The sequence below is a fragment of the Crassostrea angulata genome, chromosome 10, assembly GCF_025612915.1.
Source record: "Crassostrea angulata isolate pt1a10 chromosome 10, ASM2561291v2, whole genome shotgun sequence".
Classification (NCBI taxonomy): Eukaryota; Metazoa; Mollusca; class Bivalvia; order Ostreida; family Ostreidae; genus Magallana; species Magallana angulata.
The window spans coordinates 25972265-25989110 of NC_069120.1; the positions used below are offsets into that span (position 1 = coordinate 25972265).

Sequence of the window (16846 nt, forward strand, 5' to 3'; positions counted from 1 at the left end):
TCGCACTTTGATACAATTATAACGCGAATATTTTGCGAGTAAGCTCGTACTTTTGGCACTCTGTGTACGACACGGGTTACATTACTCCTTTTTTGAAAAAAAAAGTGTTAACGCCCGGTGGTTCGATTCCTTTAAAATTCTTTGTTTTCTGGTTTTTTTCCCTTATATTTACAATTCAATAAAGATGATAGCTGAACGTGTTTTTCCCACATATATATAATATCTGAAAATCTATTCGTGCTCATTAAAAACAAAAGCTTATAAATAATCTATTATTCAATAAGTATATACAAATATATGTAGATGATCATGACCATGATGCATATAAAGCAAGCTAGTATTCACTATATTCATTCACCAAAAATATTAAACAATTTACATACATAAGTCTCTCTCTCTCTCTCTCTCTCTCTCTCTCTCTCTCTCTCTGTTTATTTTTCAGTGTTCGTCTCCTGAATTTATTACATAAAGTATAAGTAGAATATGTCGATTTAAAGAAGATGGGTGAATAAGGCGTGTAAAATGCCCATAGTGAGGAATGATTAGATACCGCAAAATTAAAATATCATTAAATCTGATAATTTTTTGAATAATAATTAAAAACAGTGTATATTTAACGTAACATCGCTTTATAACTCTTAAATATTCTAAATACGTGTAATAAGTTGATTTAAACTAGCGTATGCGTGTCAAAACCTCCAAATAGAGTCATTTTTATAACTTCAATGCCTTTTCTTTTATAAAGTGGGTCTGATCTCCATATTTTTGTCATTGTCTAAATGCTGTTTAATGGATTTTAAACCGATTTTAATCAACAAAAATGTGGAGAGGTGATCCACTATCCTTTTAAAATGTCAGTTTGTAGCCCAACAGTTGAACGTTCTAGTAAAAAAAAATACAAGTCCGTACTAGTTACGTAAAACCGTGGCCAGTGTCTCATGTTGTGAATGAAATGGCTCAGTGGTTATAGCACCATACATTAGGTAAATTTATAGATATAGGGTTTTTAGGTTGTGGGTTCGATATCACCAAAGCTTAAGGGTTGATTTTTTTTTCTTATCGTTTTTTTTTAATTGTTTCAAAGTGAATATAGTAAAAGTTACCCTTTTGTAAACTTGTATTATAGCATTTCAAATATATTTAATTGAAAAATGTTAAATTTGGAATTCTATTTTATGACTAAACCAAATGGGCAGTTGCGCTATCTTATTCCCCCATCTTCTTAGTATCGAAGAATTCCAATACTGTATTTTTATTTATTTTAGGTATGAAAAAAAAAAAGATTATTAACGAATGATTTTTAACGAATTCCTATTCAAACAAAAGAATGGCGACAGAATAAACAGATAAGGGTGCTCTATCTCTTTATAGATCTACAGTCAATGTCTTTTTTTTACTTTCAAATGTTTATGATTTATATAAGAAGAAAAGAATAACTATCTCAAGTTATATTGATCTTGGTAGAACTCAATTATAAATCAATGGGAAAAATACTTTCAAGAATATTGTAATTTATAAGTTATAGAACTCTAATCAGTACGATGCCAGTGGGTCATCAATCTTTATCTATGAAAAGAAATACAGAGATTACTTCTGCTCGATGCTAAAAAATCCAAAAGAGGCAAAGACTGAAAATTTAAATTATATCGCATAAGTTTTGCGTTTTTTCACCAAAGTTTTTTTTTTTTTGGCGAAACTTTTGCGTTATTCGCATAAGAATATTTTTCCTAGCCGGTAACAAAAAAAAGAAGCAAATGATGACCGTGACCGGGCTTTTGTATGGAATTCCGTATACGACAGCCAACTGTCAACTGTTAACTGCTTACTGCATCGTACTGCCAACTGCTTACTTCTTACTGCCAAAGGGTCTTGTCTCAGAAATAAAGTCATATGTGGAATACAGTTTGATTAATGTTTCTGACTATATATCGATCTTGTAAAGAAACAGGCCTGTCAGACTGGTGCTTTGTGTTAACCATTTTGAACATGCATCTCATTTTCATTTTTTTTTTATCTCCGTTTGGAAAGCGTCGTTATTTACAAGATAATTGCGATAAGCATTAAATAATTTAACATGTATAGATATTCTTCACATTGTGACGGTCAATCTGTAATTTTATAATTAAACGTAATTAAAACAGCAAATATCTCAGTGTATCAGAAATGTGATAATTATGATATGAAAACATTATAAACTGTGGAATCATTAAATTCGTAGGGGCCAATTTTCGTGGTTTGTTGGATTTTTTATTATTCGTGGGGATTTAATTCATGGATGGGTCGTTTTCAGTTTCAGTAAGAAAACTCTTTCAAATTTTGTTTTCAGTATGCTATGATTGACAGAAGTTCATTAAAACGTTAGTTTTTCTCACTGTTTTCGTTGTAATGTGAAATCCTGATTTGCATTGCGTTGTACGCGATATTATTACTAGTTTATAGTATCCCCATGCGCAAATTGCTGCAAAGAAAATCAAAACTCTACAGTGTAGTTGTGTGTGTTTAACATTTATGATTTTATCTTTACATAAATTATGTTACTTCATTAAACAAAATCTTAAACATTCTAAATGGATAGCACCAGACAAACCAAGAACTCCACTATCTCTCATGTCTTTTAAAAGTGGTAAACACGAGTTAATGTACTTAAAATCATGTATGTGATGTGTTTTCATACGTACTCGAATAGGTTTCGGGTCACGTGATCAGGTAATGTAAATAGTAGGATCATGCAGTGGCGTGGCACTCTCAATTTAAGAAGCTCGCTCGCTAGTTTGATTTAAGATAAAACGGCAGATGATATGGAATGCAGTGATTATGACTGACAGATGGTTGTTAAAATATGTGTTTAATATGTGTAAAATAAAACAAACGCTATCAATCTGTCAATCCCTCCATCCTCAAATAAATGTCTGCACATGCACTTAAAGTAAATCCACCCTCCTGTGACGTCATACATTTTACATAAACCATGAATTCAGTAAAATTCTTGCAAGTAGATTTGTAATTTCTATGTTATCATAGGTGAACATCAAAAACTCAAATCAATGTTTACTTGTAGATATTTAATAAGCGTTTTTCATCCTTATATTCGACATAATTCAATAATGACAAAGGGAAATAACTCTTTTCTACTTTTCTCTAAGTGATATATCGAAATGCTATAATTTTTTAATGTAAACAATTTTTTCTTTTTTTTTAAATTAATTTTAGTTTTCTGGCATAGTAAGCAATAAAATTTGAATAGACAAACAAGTATCCATCCACTAATATTTAATTTTTAAACAAAAAAAGTGTGATTTTCAGATGATAATTTCAGCCTTTGGTTTTTATTACCTTACATCTTAAATAGTATGGATACATATATATTTATTAATTTATTGATGAAATTCAAGTCCAATAAGTTAAAAAAAGTTAAGTTTTTAACTTTGAACCCATGATTTTATAGGTACGGAGTTACCTTAACCCAATATAGAGGGAAAAGGAATTTGGCAGTAAGCAGTTGGCAGCCGTATAAGGAATTCCATACATAGTAATCTCCCGTTCTTTGTATACACTTGTTTGAAATAGCTATCTATCAATCCCTCCATCCTCAAATCCTCAAATAAATGTCCCACATGCGCTTAACCCAATCAAGAGGAAAGGAAAGCAATTGGCAGTAAGCAGTTGGAAGTAGGCAGTAAGCAGTTGGCAGTAAGCAGTAAGCAGTTGGCAGCTGACAGTTGGCTGTCGTTTATGGAATTCCATACTTTTGTCCTAACTTTTATCACAGTAATGATCAGAAACTATTTTTTTTTATTTTCATGAATATCATCACCACGTACAGCACCAATATTCTGTTTTTGAAATTGAAACGCCTACGCTAACGAAGAAATGACATCGTTACAGTTTTTCAACGGTTTAATTAGGAACATTATCACATTTCTATCACAATAACTTGTATAAGTAATTAAAAGTCATATATATATAAATTTACTTACCCCCTCCAATTTGCAAAATTAATAAAAAAAAAAAAAGTGGCATAGATTGGTTTGCAAATTTTCCTCATAGGTAGGTCGACTTTATATATATGAATACGGCTTAATAAATGACTCCAATTCTGGGGCTGTTTAGTAACTGAATTGATACAAATGTATATTATTTTTTAAAGAAGACAGGCACCTCCGCTTTTCTTTTGTTAGTGTATCATGTATGAAAATGTTAAATTAGTTAAGAGAGGATATTTTAATTAATTACCACCCCTACACCTTCCTTCCCGTTTGAAAAAATGTTACGATGCTATTAGCTAACTGCAACTCTATATGATAAAATTATCTCGATTCTTGATAAAAAAAAAAAAAAAAACCAAAAACTGAAGCTTCGGTATTTTAAGTCGGGTTCGTTATTTCGATGATTCGTATATGCCCACTTCCATACAAAATGGCTTCGCACGCGTTAGCGCAAATGCTCGATGAGTTAATGGGCAAAGACAGAAACTTAGCCCCTACAGAAAAAAGAGACCAAGTTCATTGGAGTGACCCTGATGTGAGGATATTTTAACTTTGTTCTTATCTTTAATGAGTCTTATTTTTCAATGAATATATTTTTAAGATTTTGGAAAGGCGCCATTTTGATTTACTATTACTTGGTTACAGTGAAGAAAAAAATGTGAAAGAAATTAAGTTAATATCTCTACAAACTCATATAAAGTGCCAACAAATTATATGTGATAAAATACATTAAGGTTTTATTATAAATTTTAACATCCCACTGGTCTGCCAAAATATATATATGGGTGTTTTTTAATTCAAGTGTGCACAAGAGTCAGCAATATTATTGCTATGAGTGTCTTTAAAGTAAATAACATCTACATTTAAGCTACATGATGCTGGCAAGCAATGCAACAGGAGAAAAATGACATTTTGGCAAATTCCTCTCTAGCCTAATTTTAATCAGGTGACGTGTAGAACCGTCCAAACAGGATATAATGATAGCCTGAATACAAATTGGAAAAGGATATATAATATACCCAATGTTTTATTTTGCAAATATTTTGTCATCTTCTTAAAAGTATTTTAAAGAATAAAGTTAGAAATACAAATGTGTTTGCAGCATAACCAGGACAAAGCCAATAAAACAATCACATTTTCACTATCAGATTCACTGGATAACATGTACTTAACATAATCATACCATACATAATGTAAAGAAAGTTTATTGTCATAATTATTATGTTACAGGTATGCAAACATTTTCTGGTCAATTTTTGTCCTCATGAACTTTTCACCAACACAAGAGCAGACCTGGGTAAGTTAATCAAGTTTTCATTTATATATTAAAGATCAATAAAGGCATTGACAATTTTATGGGATTGGTGCTCTGTGAAAGTTGGCCTAGTAGTTGATCAAACAAATTGCCCAAAAATTTCCATTGAAAGTCTACTAAAGTATAAAAAGCAACTACTTCAAACTGTTGTGGAGGAGCCCTTAGTTCATATTGTTTGTGAGTCTTTTTGTGTGCAAGTTGTTGCAAGGCAAACAGACCGAAGGTGATTATAAACACAAGAAATAACGCAATCAAATATAACAAAGTTCAGCTATTAAGTATAGTAGTAACCAAAGAATATTATAGTTAGTTTATATATATATAAAAAATATAATTTTATTAAATACTGTAATTGAATTAAAAAAAAATGTAGAGCAAAGTGCAGCAATATGACATTGAATATTTTTCATGTATGATAAAATTATTGTTAATAACGTCTGTGTAAAGAAAAGAAAATATTTTTTTTTTTAAGGACCCTGTACAAAGCTGCATGATGAAGCCCTTAGAAAAGAGTAAGTTGAAATCTGTAACTGTAATGAAATAGTATTTAAAATCAAAAAAGTTAGAAACATCTGAGTTGTATGCACTTTAGTTACTTGAACTCCAACTCGTGTAGGTACACCAAAAGTTCAAAGTCTGGAAAGATGGGATATGAAGATGACTTCCTGCGATTTCTACAGGGATTGATATCTGACGTAGAGAAAAGAATCCGCAGGGGACATCAGAGACTGGCGTTGAATAATTCTCAGGGCAGTGTAAGTGTATTGAATGAAAGATACCAATAAATGATCGAAATTTATACACAACTAATTATTTTACACCTCTACAATGTACATATAGAATCCAAGTAGATGAAACGGATGTTTATTATTTTACTGATGTTTCATGTGCATTCTGAATATTTTTCTCATGTTTTCCTTTTTAAAACTTTAGTTGAGTAGCAATTTGAATTCACTGAAAGATGACAAAATAAAGATGCTTACAGAAAGAATTGCTGATCTAGTACAACAGGTATGTTTTCTCTCTATTGTGAAAGACATTATCTCATGAATTAAAAAAGAAGAAAAAGAAAAGGACCTAGATATCTAACCTAGCTAGCAGCTTGGGTAACAGTTACCATCTTGAATGCAACCCAGAAGTTTCAGATGCATAGTGGTTTCAAAATTGTCATGTTGTAGATGTATCTTAGTTCTGAAACTTTTGGCTTACTCTGCTTTAGCTGCAGGTCTGTAGCTCCTGTTCCGAAAAAATTTGGATGGACAACCTGGGAGCTACAGTGCCATCCATTGCAAAAAATGTGTAGTTATTCCACACAAAAACGTGTGCTTTTTTTCAACGGATTAATCTTATTTATAAGCAAACTATGTGAAAACAATTAGTACCATTAAATTTTTCATGAAATTTACTTCTATATCTTCTCTTTACTTGCCTCTGATAGTCTATTAAACACCATCACCGTCCCTGTAAAGTGAAGTGGTGCAGTTTGTCTACATGTAAAAATGGTGACTCTCGATGTCAATGTAAATTTGACATACTTAAAGCTGCTTGGTCCGATTTTTATATCAAATTTTGTGACTGGTTTTAAATGATGGGTTTGCTAGGTATGTGATAATAAAAGACATTGCAGTAGTTTTCATTGTCAATCAAGCCATATTTCAATGAAAAAATAATGTTCAAAATTTATTTTGAAAACAAACGACACAAAAAGGGTACAGCGTAATTTTGTCTCATATTTCGTCTCCCTGGCATGGAGACGGCTATGATAGTATTACAACTTTTAAATGATGTCATCGCTATATATATAAAGGTCATAATGTTTTGGCAAATCAAATTGAACCTGTGTACATTTAGTTCACTACTATTTCTGTAGTTTGATTTGTATATGTTCGATGCATAACATGCGGGTTGAATAAACCTAATCAGGCGGGGGACGAAACCAAATGGTCCCCTTTTCTAAACATTCCCATGATGCAGTTTTGTTTGTTTTTTCGTTTGCCCAAAAAGAAATTATTTTATTTACTGTGAATATTCTCTAACTTTGAAAGGAGACCGACTCTGCTGGTGTAAATAGACGAAAGTCCGTAAATTTCTAAGATATTTGGTTTGTATAGAAAATTATTTGATACTGTAATAGCAAAAAAATCGGACCATGCAGCTTCAATTTTCAGAGGTCGGTAGCTTGTTACGGAGAAAGTTTGAGCTACATGTAAGTAAAGAGACAATATCAGTAGTAAATTTCATGCAGAATTTGATGGTACTTATTGTTGTTAGTGCAGAACTAATACACAATTTTTCAATGGGTGGCTCTATAGCTCCCAGGTCGCCCACCTGAGTTTTTTCAGACCGGGAGCTACAGACCTGATGATAACTCGGCTTATGTAGAAACTGGGTTGACATGTCTTTGAAAAGTAAAGCCTTATTGATCTCTAACATAACCCTCTCCCCTTCATTTGAAAATCTGATCATCTCAACCCCTTCAAGTGCTTTATGATACAATCGATGCCAATTTTTACTTTGACGCGACAGGCACTTGAGATATTAAAGATCACTTTAATGCATTGAAGTCTCATGCTTACAGAAACTTCCTTAATATGTACATTATTTGAATGCTTTTAAGGAATATGTGTCATATTCAAACAAGATTGTTGTTACCAGTCAAGGATTTTGGTTGTTTTTTTTTTTTTCCTATTAAGGTATTCGATGTATAACGACAACATTTTGTACATAATAAATGAATGGTCCGATATTCTTAATCATGATATCATTTTGAAGGTGTTATCAAATAAAAATACTCCACCAAAGGAATTTTCAAAATTTTGATTATGGTCCAACTAATTACACCTTTAATTTTGCATTGAAGTCTAATGGCAATGTATGTTTTACTAAGATATTGTAAAAAGCAACTTAAAATTCATAAAACTCTCTTGGTTAATACATGCATAAACTTTCTCTTTATCAAAATATGAAATAAAATGAATCATTTACTGCAGATATTTTGACGAAATTAAAATTTTCCTGTTTTTATCAAGGGGAGATAACTCTTCAAAAAAAAAAATTTAAGGTGCAAAATGGCTGGCTCCTTATATGTTGTCTGTCATGTGAATTTGGTTCATTTCACTTCTATAGTTATCTAGCAATACATATTTAATTAGTTTAAAATGATACAGAATTGTTCAATATCCCTTCATTATACATTGAATACCTTAAAGGAAGTGAACATGAAAAAATTAATTGTTGCTTAATAAATTTTAAAAGCCTTTTGAAACTTAGAAATGTTATTTCATTTTCTTTGTGGGGTTTCTTAACTTTACTTTTTACTAAATGCTCTATAAATCTTAAATTCTCTCTGATTTTTATTTTATCTTAAGATTAGATCTTGATCAATGCATGATACGTATGCCGGTTCGATTTATGCTGTCAGAGAAATAACAGAACTAAGACACATTTTAAAAATCAGGATGCTGAGCAATGCACCTTGTGTGCTCATTTATATAGCACACATAATGTTCAAACTCATAACAACATATTAAAAAAATCCCGAGTGCAAGAAAAAATAGGTCACAATAACACAGAACCAGGGACATTCCATTCTAGTTACATGCAACATTAACTGCTGATGGGAATGCATCATTCTGAGATCCAAAATCTTCCTCCATAAACCCTGTTTCAAAATAATAACTCTTTACATCCATATCAAGTTTCAACTGACATTTTGATGATGATATTTTATCTCTGTTACTAAGGGTGTGTAAAAATGCAATGTGTCTCACTAACATCAGCATTTATGCTGCCCTCTCTTAGATGCTTAGAGATAACCCAGCAGGGAGGTAATGATTTTAACAATATGGTAGCGCTCATGGATTGCAAGAATTAGTTATTCGAAGTGGTATATCTTCTTACTGAGGAAAGCTGTGTCTAAATGGTTTTCAGATATTATTATATACATCAAACAGACAAATTTGAGCCCTTGATAATTTTTCCATGTTCACTTCCTTTAAAATAAAAAGTCTATGCATAGGAAAACAACAGCTTGACAATTTGAATTATTACTAGTAGTTGATTATTATTGAACTGTTAGGTTAATATGGTGTTTCCTTGAATTTGATCTCCTCAAATCTGATCAAAGCAGACACCGCTTCTTTCTTTTAGGCAGAAGAATTGGGATGTGAGGGGAAGGTGGAGGAAGCTCAGGGGATGATGAAACTGTGTGACCAGCTGGAAGAAGAACGCAGAGATTTGGAAAGTGTAAGCTGAAAAATATGATTGTTGTGATCATGGTGATCACTTCCATTGTATATTGTGTATGTAGGTGTTGGATGATGAAAGTGCAGGGGTCCTGAAATCAGCCATAGCTGTGGGCTGACTGTCTCCTGTCTTACATGTGGTAAAACAGGAGATGGGAACCGCAACACACTGAAAAACACCTACAAAATCTCTTACAGAAACTATATTTTGGGAATCCACAGGGAATCTTTTCAAGTTGCATGTCAATTTGTTTATTAATATCGTACATGCTCTTTTATATGGCATTGAATTTCTTATGTCTGAAAATAAATATTATTATATTTTAAAAATATCCAAGAAAGTCTTTTGTTAAACAAAGACCATGACATCCTTAATGTCTTTGATAAATTTTATTTGGGGTTAAAATATTAGGAGGCTGTAAAATTAAAAGAAGTGTTAAAGAAATTGATGGACTGGTATTTACAGAGCAAGCTACAGCAGCAGTCAAATGAACCTGAGAAGACGATGGAGGTGTGTCAGGTGTGTGGAGCCCTGCTGGTGGTGGGGGATGTCCAGCAGCGCATTGATGAACACCTGATGGGCAAGCAGCACGCGGGCTATGCCAGGATCAGGGCCTTCGTCGAGGACTGGAAACAGGTCGGTGTCTGTAATTGTGGTGGGTCATTGCGATTCATAATGTCGTCGTTGGAGCATTCCAACAATCTAACAATTGCTTCAGACCTTCAGTAGATTTAATTAAATTAAATTTTAAACTTTGAGCTGTTTTAACAAGAGCTTGCACTTTCTGTGGATGTTACTATCTAGTTTTCTCATCAAAACAAGCTGTCAAATATTGACCTTCTTTTGTCTGATTCACTGAGAAGCTTATAAATATTATATTCACAAAGTGTCAAAAAAAATTTCCTCCAAGATCTGATCTGTTGTGTAAAACTGACACCGTTTCAACTTTAAAAATATACAGCCCTTGATGAAGTTGGACAAGTGTCATTGTGTTTTATCTATTCATATCTATAAGCCAATGACCAGACAGCTAACCATGAATAGACCCCGCCCTTATTAAATTGAAGCTTATCACGTACTGCCCAAAGTTCAAGTTCTTGATAAAATGGCTTTGATATACATGTACCACATTAAGTTTATTTTGGGTAATGGTTTCCTTATGGTGCAAAGATTTTCTTTGGTAATTCATTGATAATTTTTCCTTGTTCTTTATGAACAGAAAAAGAATCAAACTGATGAAGAAAGAGAGGCCAGACTTAAAAAGGAAAGGGAAGAAAGAGAGAAGGAAAGAGAAAAAGAAAGAGAAGAAAGACGACAGAGAGAAAAGGAAAGGGAAAAGGAAAGAGAGGAACGTGAAAGAGAAAGGGAAGAACGGGAAAAGAAAAGACGAGAGGAGAGGGAAAAAGAAAGAGAGAGGGAAAGAGATCGCTCCAGGCGTAGAAGATCACGAAGCAGAGACAGGTATGATATCACCAATTAATCTTTCAAATAATGTTTTTATTGAACAAAAAAAAATTATTAATTTGGGTAGATTATTTTCTCTGTTTATGTAATATATTTTCTCTGTGTTAATGCAACATGATATACAATGTATTATGATATTTTAAACTAGAAGTCAATTGAAATGAATTGAAATCTGTGCAAATGTAAAATTGATGTCTTTTGATAGGCATCGTAGATCAAGGAGCCGAGGGCGTAGATCTAGAAGTAGGTCAAGAGATCGTCATCGTTCCCACCGCAGAAGGTCAAGGTCAAGTTCCAGATCTCGCACAAAGGATCGTGACTCAAGGCGCAGCAGCAGGAGCAAGGAAAAAAGTAAAGAAAGACGATCTCGCAGCCGAGACAGAAGAGAGTCAAGGGACAGGAGGTCCCGGAGCAAGCGGTCCAAGAGTCGAGAAAGGTCAGATGACAGAAAGTCAGGAGACAAGAGAGAAAGGTCCTCAGACAGAAAATCAAAAGAGAGAGAAGAAGAAAGTAAAGATGAAAGTGACAACAAAGGTAAAAGATGGCAAATTTATTGAATAACACTTGCAATTGGTAAGGAACAGAATTGAATATTCTTTATTTTTGTGAGACATTTTTTGTCAGGTTGCAATCTACATACAACTTATTTTTGAATAGTGTTGACAAACAGGTGTAATGATATTTTAAAACGTTAAACCATTCTGTTGCATAGGAACTGAAATGGTCAATTCTACAAATGATGAAAATGAACAAGAGGAGGCACAGCCTGAGAATACTGAGAGCCAGGATGCTGTACCCAATGACACTGAGGCACAAGAAGACAATTAGAAATTGAGGTGACATAATCTGTGTCAATGACACCTGACCAGGTAAGTGATAGCCGTGCTGGACTTGTTTACATCTTCCTTTCAGGTCACAGGTAAGAGGCCCAACCCCAGCCCCGTATTAGATAGATAAATGTCTTTCATTGAACGATTAAATCTTTTTTTAGACTTTGAGTTATTATATTCCAAGTGGAGTCTTCTGTGAGTAGTAGTCAAGGAAAGTTTGTAAATATTGAAAGATTATTCAATTGTAATTATGACCTCCTGACCTGAACATAATTAACCATGAAGGTTTTAACATTGGTGATGTGGACTGTTTTGTATTCAAAACTAACCAGTGTTTTTCTCGTCGAGACTAAGAATCATAAGTTTAGAGTCTGCCGGGCAGGATGGCTCATATTCTCTCACTAAGCGGACCAATTTCAGGATGAGATATACGTGTTTTGTAAAAATGAATTCAAAGCAGGTGAGAGTTAAAACTATACAATGGATAAAATAGGCTTTTCATTGAAAACACAGTCTTAGAATTGCAATTATTTTGTGAATATACTCTCTTTTCTTTTCTTATCATTGTAAAATTCATGCAAGTTCTTAAGTAGTATCAAGAAACAGAAAGTAGGAATCCCAGTAAAATAAAAGGTAAGTTTTAGACGTTATAGTAACCAAGACATAGAAGAACTACAGACGAGATTGAGGAGGAGAAGGAGGTATTCAAGGTGTTGTCAAATTCCAGCTGTGTAACGTGATAATTCTGCATGAGAAACTTCATGTTCCGCAAATGATAGGACATGGAGGACACTTGGTATCAGAACCTGTTTTTGGGGGGCTTTAGAAGTCGTTCGTTTGTTAAGAGAGCTGTATAAAATGAAAATAAAAGGTTAGTGAATAAAATGGTTGAATAAGATAATCCACCATAGAAATTGGTGATACACAGAGAAACGTTAAAAATGAGGTTAGTGAAGCACTCTCACGGCTGCTGCTGGTACCTTCCGAAAATGCGTGAGCGACATTGCATGCCCAAGAAATTCCAAGGTTAGTGGCATCTGGATGTCAATGTCACTCCAAAAAACAATGTACATAAAAAGATGATGCTTCTGTTTTCAGTTTCCTTGATACCTTTGCGAAAATAGCTTCATGGTTGTGTAGAAGCTTGGATTGACTATACTGTCAGTGATACTTAAAAACATCTCTATACATTGCCAGGTATGCCTGTAATGAAAGGAACACTGTGTTGGGTGTATAAAAAGGGGTTATTTTCATTTCCTGATAATTCATCAAAGATTTTATTTTATATTTTTCTTCTTTTCTTTTTTAATTTTTTTTTTACCAACATTAAAAAAAAAGTTATCAATAAAACTTGTTTGAAAAAAAAAAAGAAACAATGTAATTGAAGTATAAAGAAAGATACAACAAATTATGTTTTCAAAACTTCTGTCCATCCAGGAGTAATGAAAATTAATGATTTTTTTATGATAATAAATGGTGAATTAATTGATAACATTTCTAGTTATGAATTTAGTGTGTTCCTGCATGGAAGAAACCGAATTTCTGCGTATGTTAATTTTTTGAGTTTTTCCAGAGAAACTTTTATTTTCTAAATAGGTTACTCTGAACTGAAATGGTCCAATATTGCATTGTTCATATTCTGAACTCTAGGCTTTTGGAGTGTGCCTCGATTATTTACATACATGTTTTATGATACAATATATTGATAAGTTAGCTTCAACTTTTATACAATAAATTCTGAAGATGATTTCTGTTCTGTTTTGCAGGTGAGAACTTCGAAGAAATTATCTCATGTATACCTATGGACATTTTTCCAGTATATTCCTGTTTGAATTAAGAATTAATTTCTGTATTGTTGCCAAGCTTTGGATAAACTTGTTTACATATCCAACAGTGAACTGTTTGTTTGGAAATAAACTTTCTTGTACTTAGCTCTGATTTATTGTTATTACTTTGATGAATGCTAAATGGTTGAGGTGAAATAACACATCATCACAAAATGACTGACCTCTGATCGAAACGACATTTCGTTTTATTAAAATGATTATATAGAAAGCTACATATAACTAGCTCCATAGCCGAGTGGATAAACTGCCGGGCTTGTGATCTGTACATCCCGAGTTCGAATCCTGCAGAGGCTTTTGTTGTTACATACCGATTTGATTCTTTTAGATTTTCATTTTTTAACCCCAATCTGCAAAATTTTTTGCTTATTTGACATATGAACAGTTTATATATATTATCTATCATAATCAAATAATTTACTGCTAATTTGAGTGACTTTTTCTAGGTGTGTTATTCCACCTTAAGTTGAGCTTGCATTTTAATGAGGTCTCTGGGACATTTCATATATTGGAGGTTCTTATATTGGATGTTTCTTGACGGCCCTTGTAATTTTTGTGATAGAATAACAGTGACATTGAAGATCAAATTATTAGTAAAGATTAATTTTCCCAATTTGATGGTTTTCTGAATAGTTCTTTGGACTTTCTGTCGTACAAATTTTAAGTGTAGAGCATCAGGAAGATCAACGTTATTGAAATACATGTAGTACATGATATGATACATGAACTAGTTGCTCAAGTGGAAATATTTGGATGAACAGACTAAAATACACATTTGGACTGCAAAGCATTTGTAATCGATTTGTTGAATTATGGACCTGTGTCTTTAATTTCTTAACGCGGCTCGATTAAAATTTTGATGTGATATTCACATTTCAGTTTTTTGTAAAAGGAACATTTGCGCATGCACTCGACGTTGGACATCTGCAGTTTCCCAAAATAGAAAATTACGTAGTGGTTTACCAGTTCATGCTCTAACGTTAAATATATTTCCTATGGGTGGAGTGGTGGTGCTTTAATTTTGAATCGTTTCGGCTTTCTGGAGAAAGTGTCGTTAAAAACATTTTATTGAATTGTTAATTTGATAACAGTGTGTTTATCAAAGGCACTTGGCATTAAAAAATATATATCTTTGAGTAATAAGATTATTCCCTGTACTATTATTATGATTTGACTGTCAAAATGGCTTCAGTTTGGACCTGAAATTCCACGAAAAACACAAGTTTGTCAGAACCTCCGTCTCCAGACGCATTTGGTATCTGGTACTAGCTGGTGTCTGGTATGGTGAAGGCTAAATTAAAAAAAAAAAAAAAAGAGGCGTGTTCCCGCCATATCCGACAGACTGTCGACTGCAGGCTCAATATAAACTCAAGCATCTTTTAAATTAAAATTAAGATGCATTTTGGAATTCTTTCCTCGAAATGTTTATATATAAATAACCTATGGAATTAATGGAATCGTGTAAATGAAGATGTGTATGTACATGTATACTGTGAAATCATCATTGTTCGTGAGGGACCAATATTCGTGGCTTTCGTGGATAACCCTTGCACACGAAGTTACACCCCCCCCCCCCTCCAAACATATTTACAAGAATTTGTTTAATATTCATTAAAATTATCCCGAACTTTCTACCAACGAAATTACGTTCCCACGAACCAGGAAAAAATTTGGCTACCCACGAACATTGACCTCCACGAATAGGATGATTCCACAGTCGTTGATAAGGTTCGATTATCGAGGCCATTTTAAGACTATATTATCACTGTTTAATTAAGAACTTTGTAAAAAGATATCGGATATTATTCAAAATTTTAAAGCTTAAATATAATAAGCATTTTTTTATTGTACAAAAGAATAGTTTAAGGTCTGGACAGATTTTTCTTAGATTTTTAAGGTAGATCTGATGGTTATTTGTTGTCCTTTAGATGAAACCTTCAAATAATTAAGGTAGTGTGTATTTGATTTGCAACCTATTAAATCTGACATACAATTGGCGAAGAGATTCCGGAACTCAAGGGAGAATGCAACTATTTGTACCAATGCAGAATGTTGTTTTGTGGTTCATTAGAGGGGAGTTGTAAAGGTAAATGTTGCAGAAAAATGTTGCATAATCTGTTAATTTTTTTCTGCAATGCCTTCATCATTCATACCATATGAGTTTATAAATTAATGTTAATACCTGAAAGGCTGATATCAATATTCAATCTCGGTTGTTTTTCGACGAAAAATATGCCTTAGAGAAAATCTATTTTAAAATATATTCATTGAGGAAAACTTTTGTTTTTCGTAAAGTACATCGTTCTTGAAAAATCTTCCAGCAAGAAATCCTATTTTCTACAGATCCGACAGTGGTTTGCCTGCCGAAGTTCATTCATATTTTCGTTTAGAAACTAATTGGCTGCTATGGGACATATGCTTGAGATATCTTCTAAAAATTTGTGGCCACGAAATAAAAGTTGTTCTCACGAAAAAAAAATCGTTGCCATGAAATTAATTTCGATTCCCACGAATTTTATATATTCAAATGAAATGACAATTGAATGTCGAATAATACGTCTAATCTTTCATCTTGAATACTTATTCATTCCCTTGAAATAAACATTGTATCTATTTTGGCACAATTCAGATGTGGGATACTCCCAATTAGAATTGAAACGGGGCGATATAAGGGGGAACCTCTCGATGAAAGAATATGTAATTTTTGTGTATTAAATGAAATAGAAGACGAGAGTCATTTTCTGCTGAATTGTACAATCTATTCTGATTTTAGAAGGGAATTATTTAATAATATAGGATATAATCCAACACTGGTAATGTCAAATTTAGACTGTATTTTTTTTCTACTGTCAAATTTTCCTAGACAAACCTCTAAATATTTAATTGAATCTTACCTTTACAGACAATCATTATTGTATAAAAAACGCAATGCGTAATATGTGTATATTTATGTTATAATTGTATTTGCAGTGACATATAGGCCCAATGGGCCGGGTGTTTCATTATCTATTTTGTATAACATTTTGTAATTGTTATAACACATGTCACTATAATAAATTATCTACTTACTTACTTACTTACTTACTTACTTACTGTATCTTTAGAGGCAACACTCTAGATATTAGCCAAATAAACAAGAAACAGGTGTGGCTCATGATTTCA

At 32.8% G+C, this 16846-nt stretch overlaps 1 protein-coding gene across 5 annotated transcripts; it reads left to right on the plus strand.

The window, feature by feature from the left end:
* Window positions 1-4387: 4387 nt before the first annotated feature.
* On the plus strand, window positions 4388-13771 carry LOC128166420 (luc7-like protein 3). 5 transcript variants are annotated; one of them, XR_008241155.1, is made up of 12 exons: window positions 4388-4521; window positions 5217-5283; window positions 5774-5813; window positions 5918-6056; window positions 6235-6312; window positions 9451-9546; window positions 10012-10182; window positions 10766-11007; window positions 11216-11544; window positions 11723-11879; window positions 12939-13037; window positions 13607-13771. XR_008241155.1 is itself a non-coding variant. In XM_052831573.1 (11 exons), exons 1-10 carry the CDS (start codon window positions 4417-4419, stop codon window positions 11836-11838), a joined length of 1383 nt encoding a protein of 460 aa, XP_052687533.1. In that variant the 5' UTR covers window positions 4388-4416; the 3' UTR covers window positions 11839-11879; window positions 12939-13771. The 5 variants fall into 5 exon arrangements, 3 of the variants coding, with proteins under 3 accessions (XP_052687533.1, XP_052687532.1, XP_052687531.1); XR_008241154.1 differs by having other exon boundaries at window positions 11723-13037; XM_052831573.1 differs by having other exon boundaries at window positions 12939-13771.
* The last annotated feature ends 3075 nt before the right edge of the window (window positions 13772-16846 follow it).

Bases quoted from the DNA above. Each gene is read 5' to 3' on its own strand.
- LOC128166420 (XM_052831571.1), top strand. From the start codon at position 4,417: ATGGCTTCGCACGCGTTAGCGCAAATGCTCGATGAGTTAATGGGCAAA. The intron at 5,814-5,917 runs GTAAGTTGAAAT...CAACTCGTGTAG, and splicing joins GATGAAGCCCTTAGAAAAGA to GTACACCAAAAGTTCAAAGT. The intron at 11,545-11,722 runs GTAAAAGATGGC...TCTGTTGCATAG, and splicing joins AGATGAAAGTGACAACAAAG to GAACTGAAATGGTCAATTCT.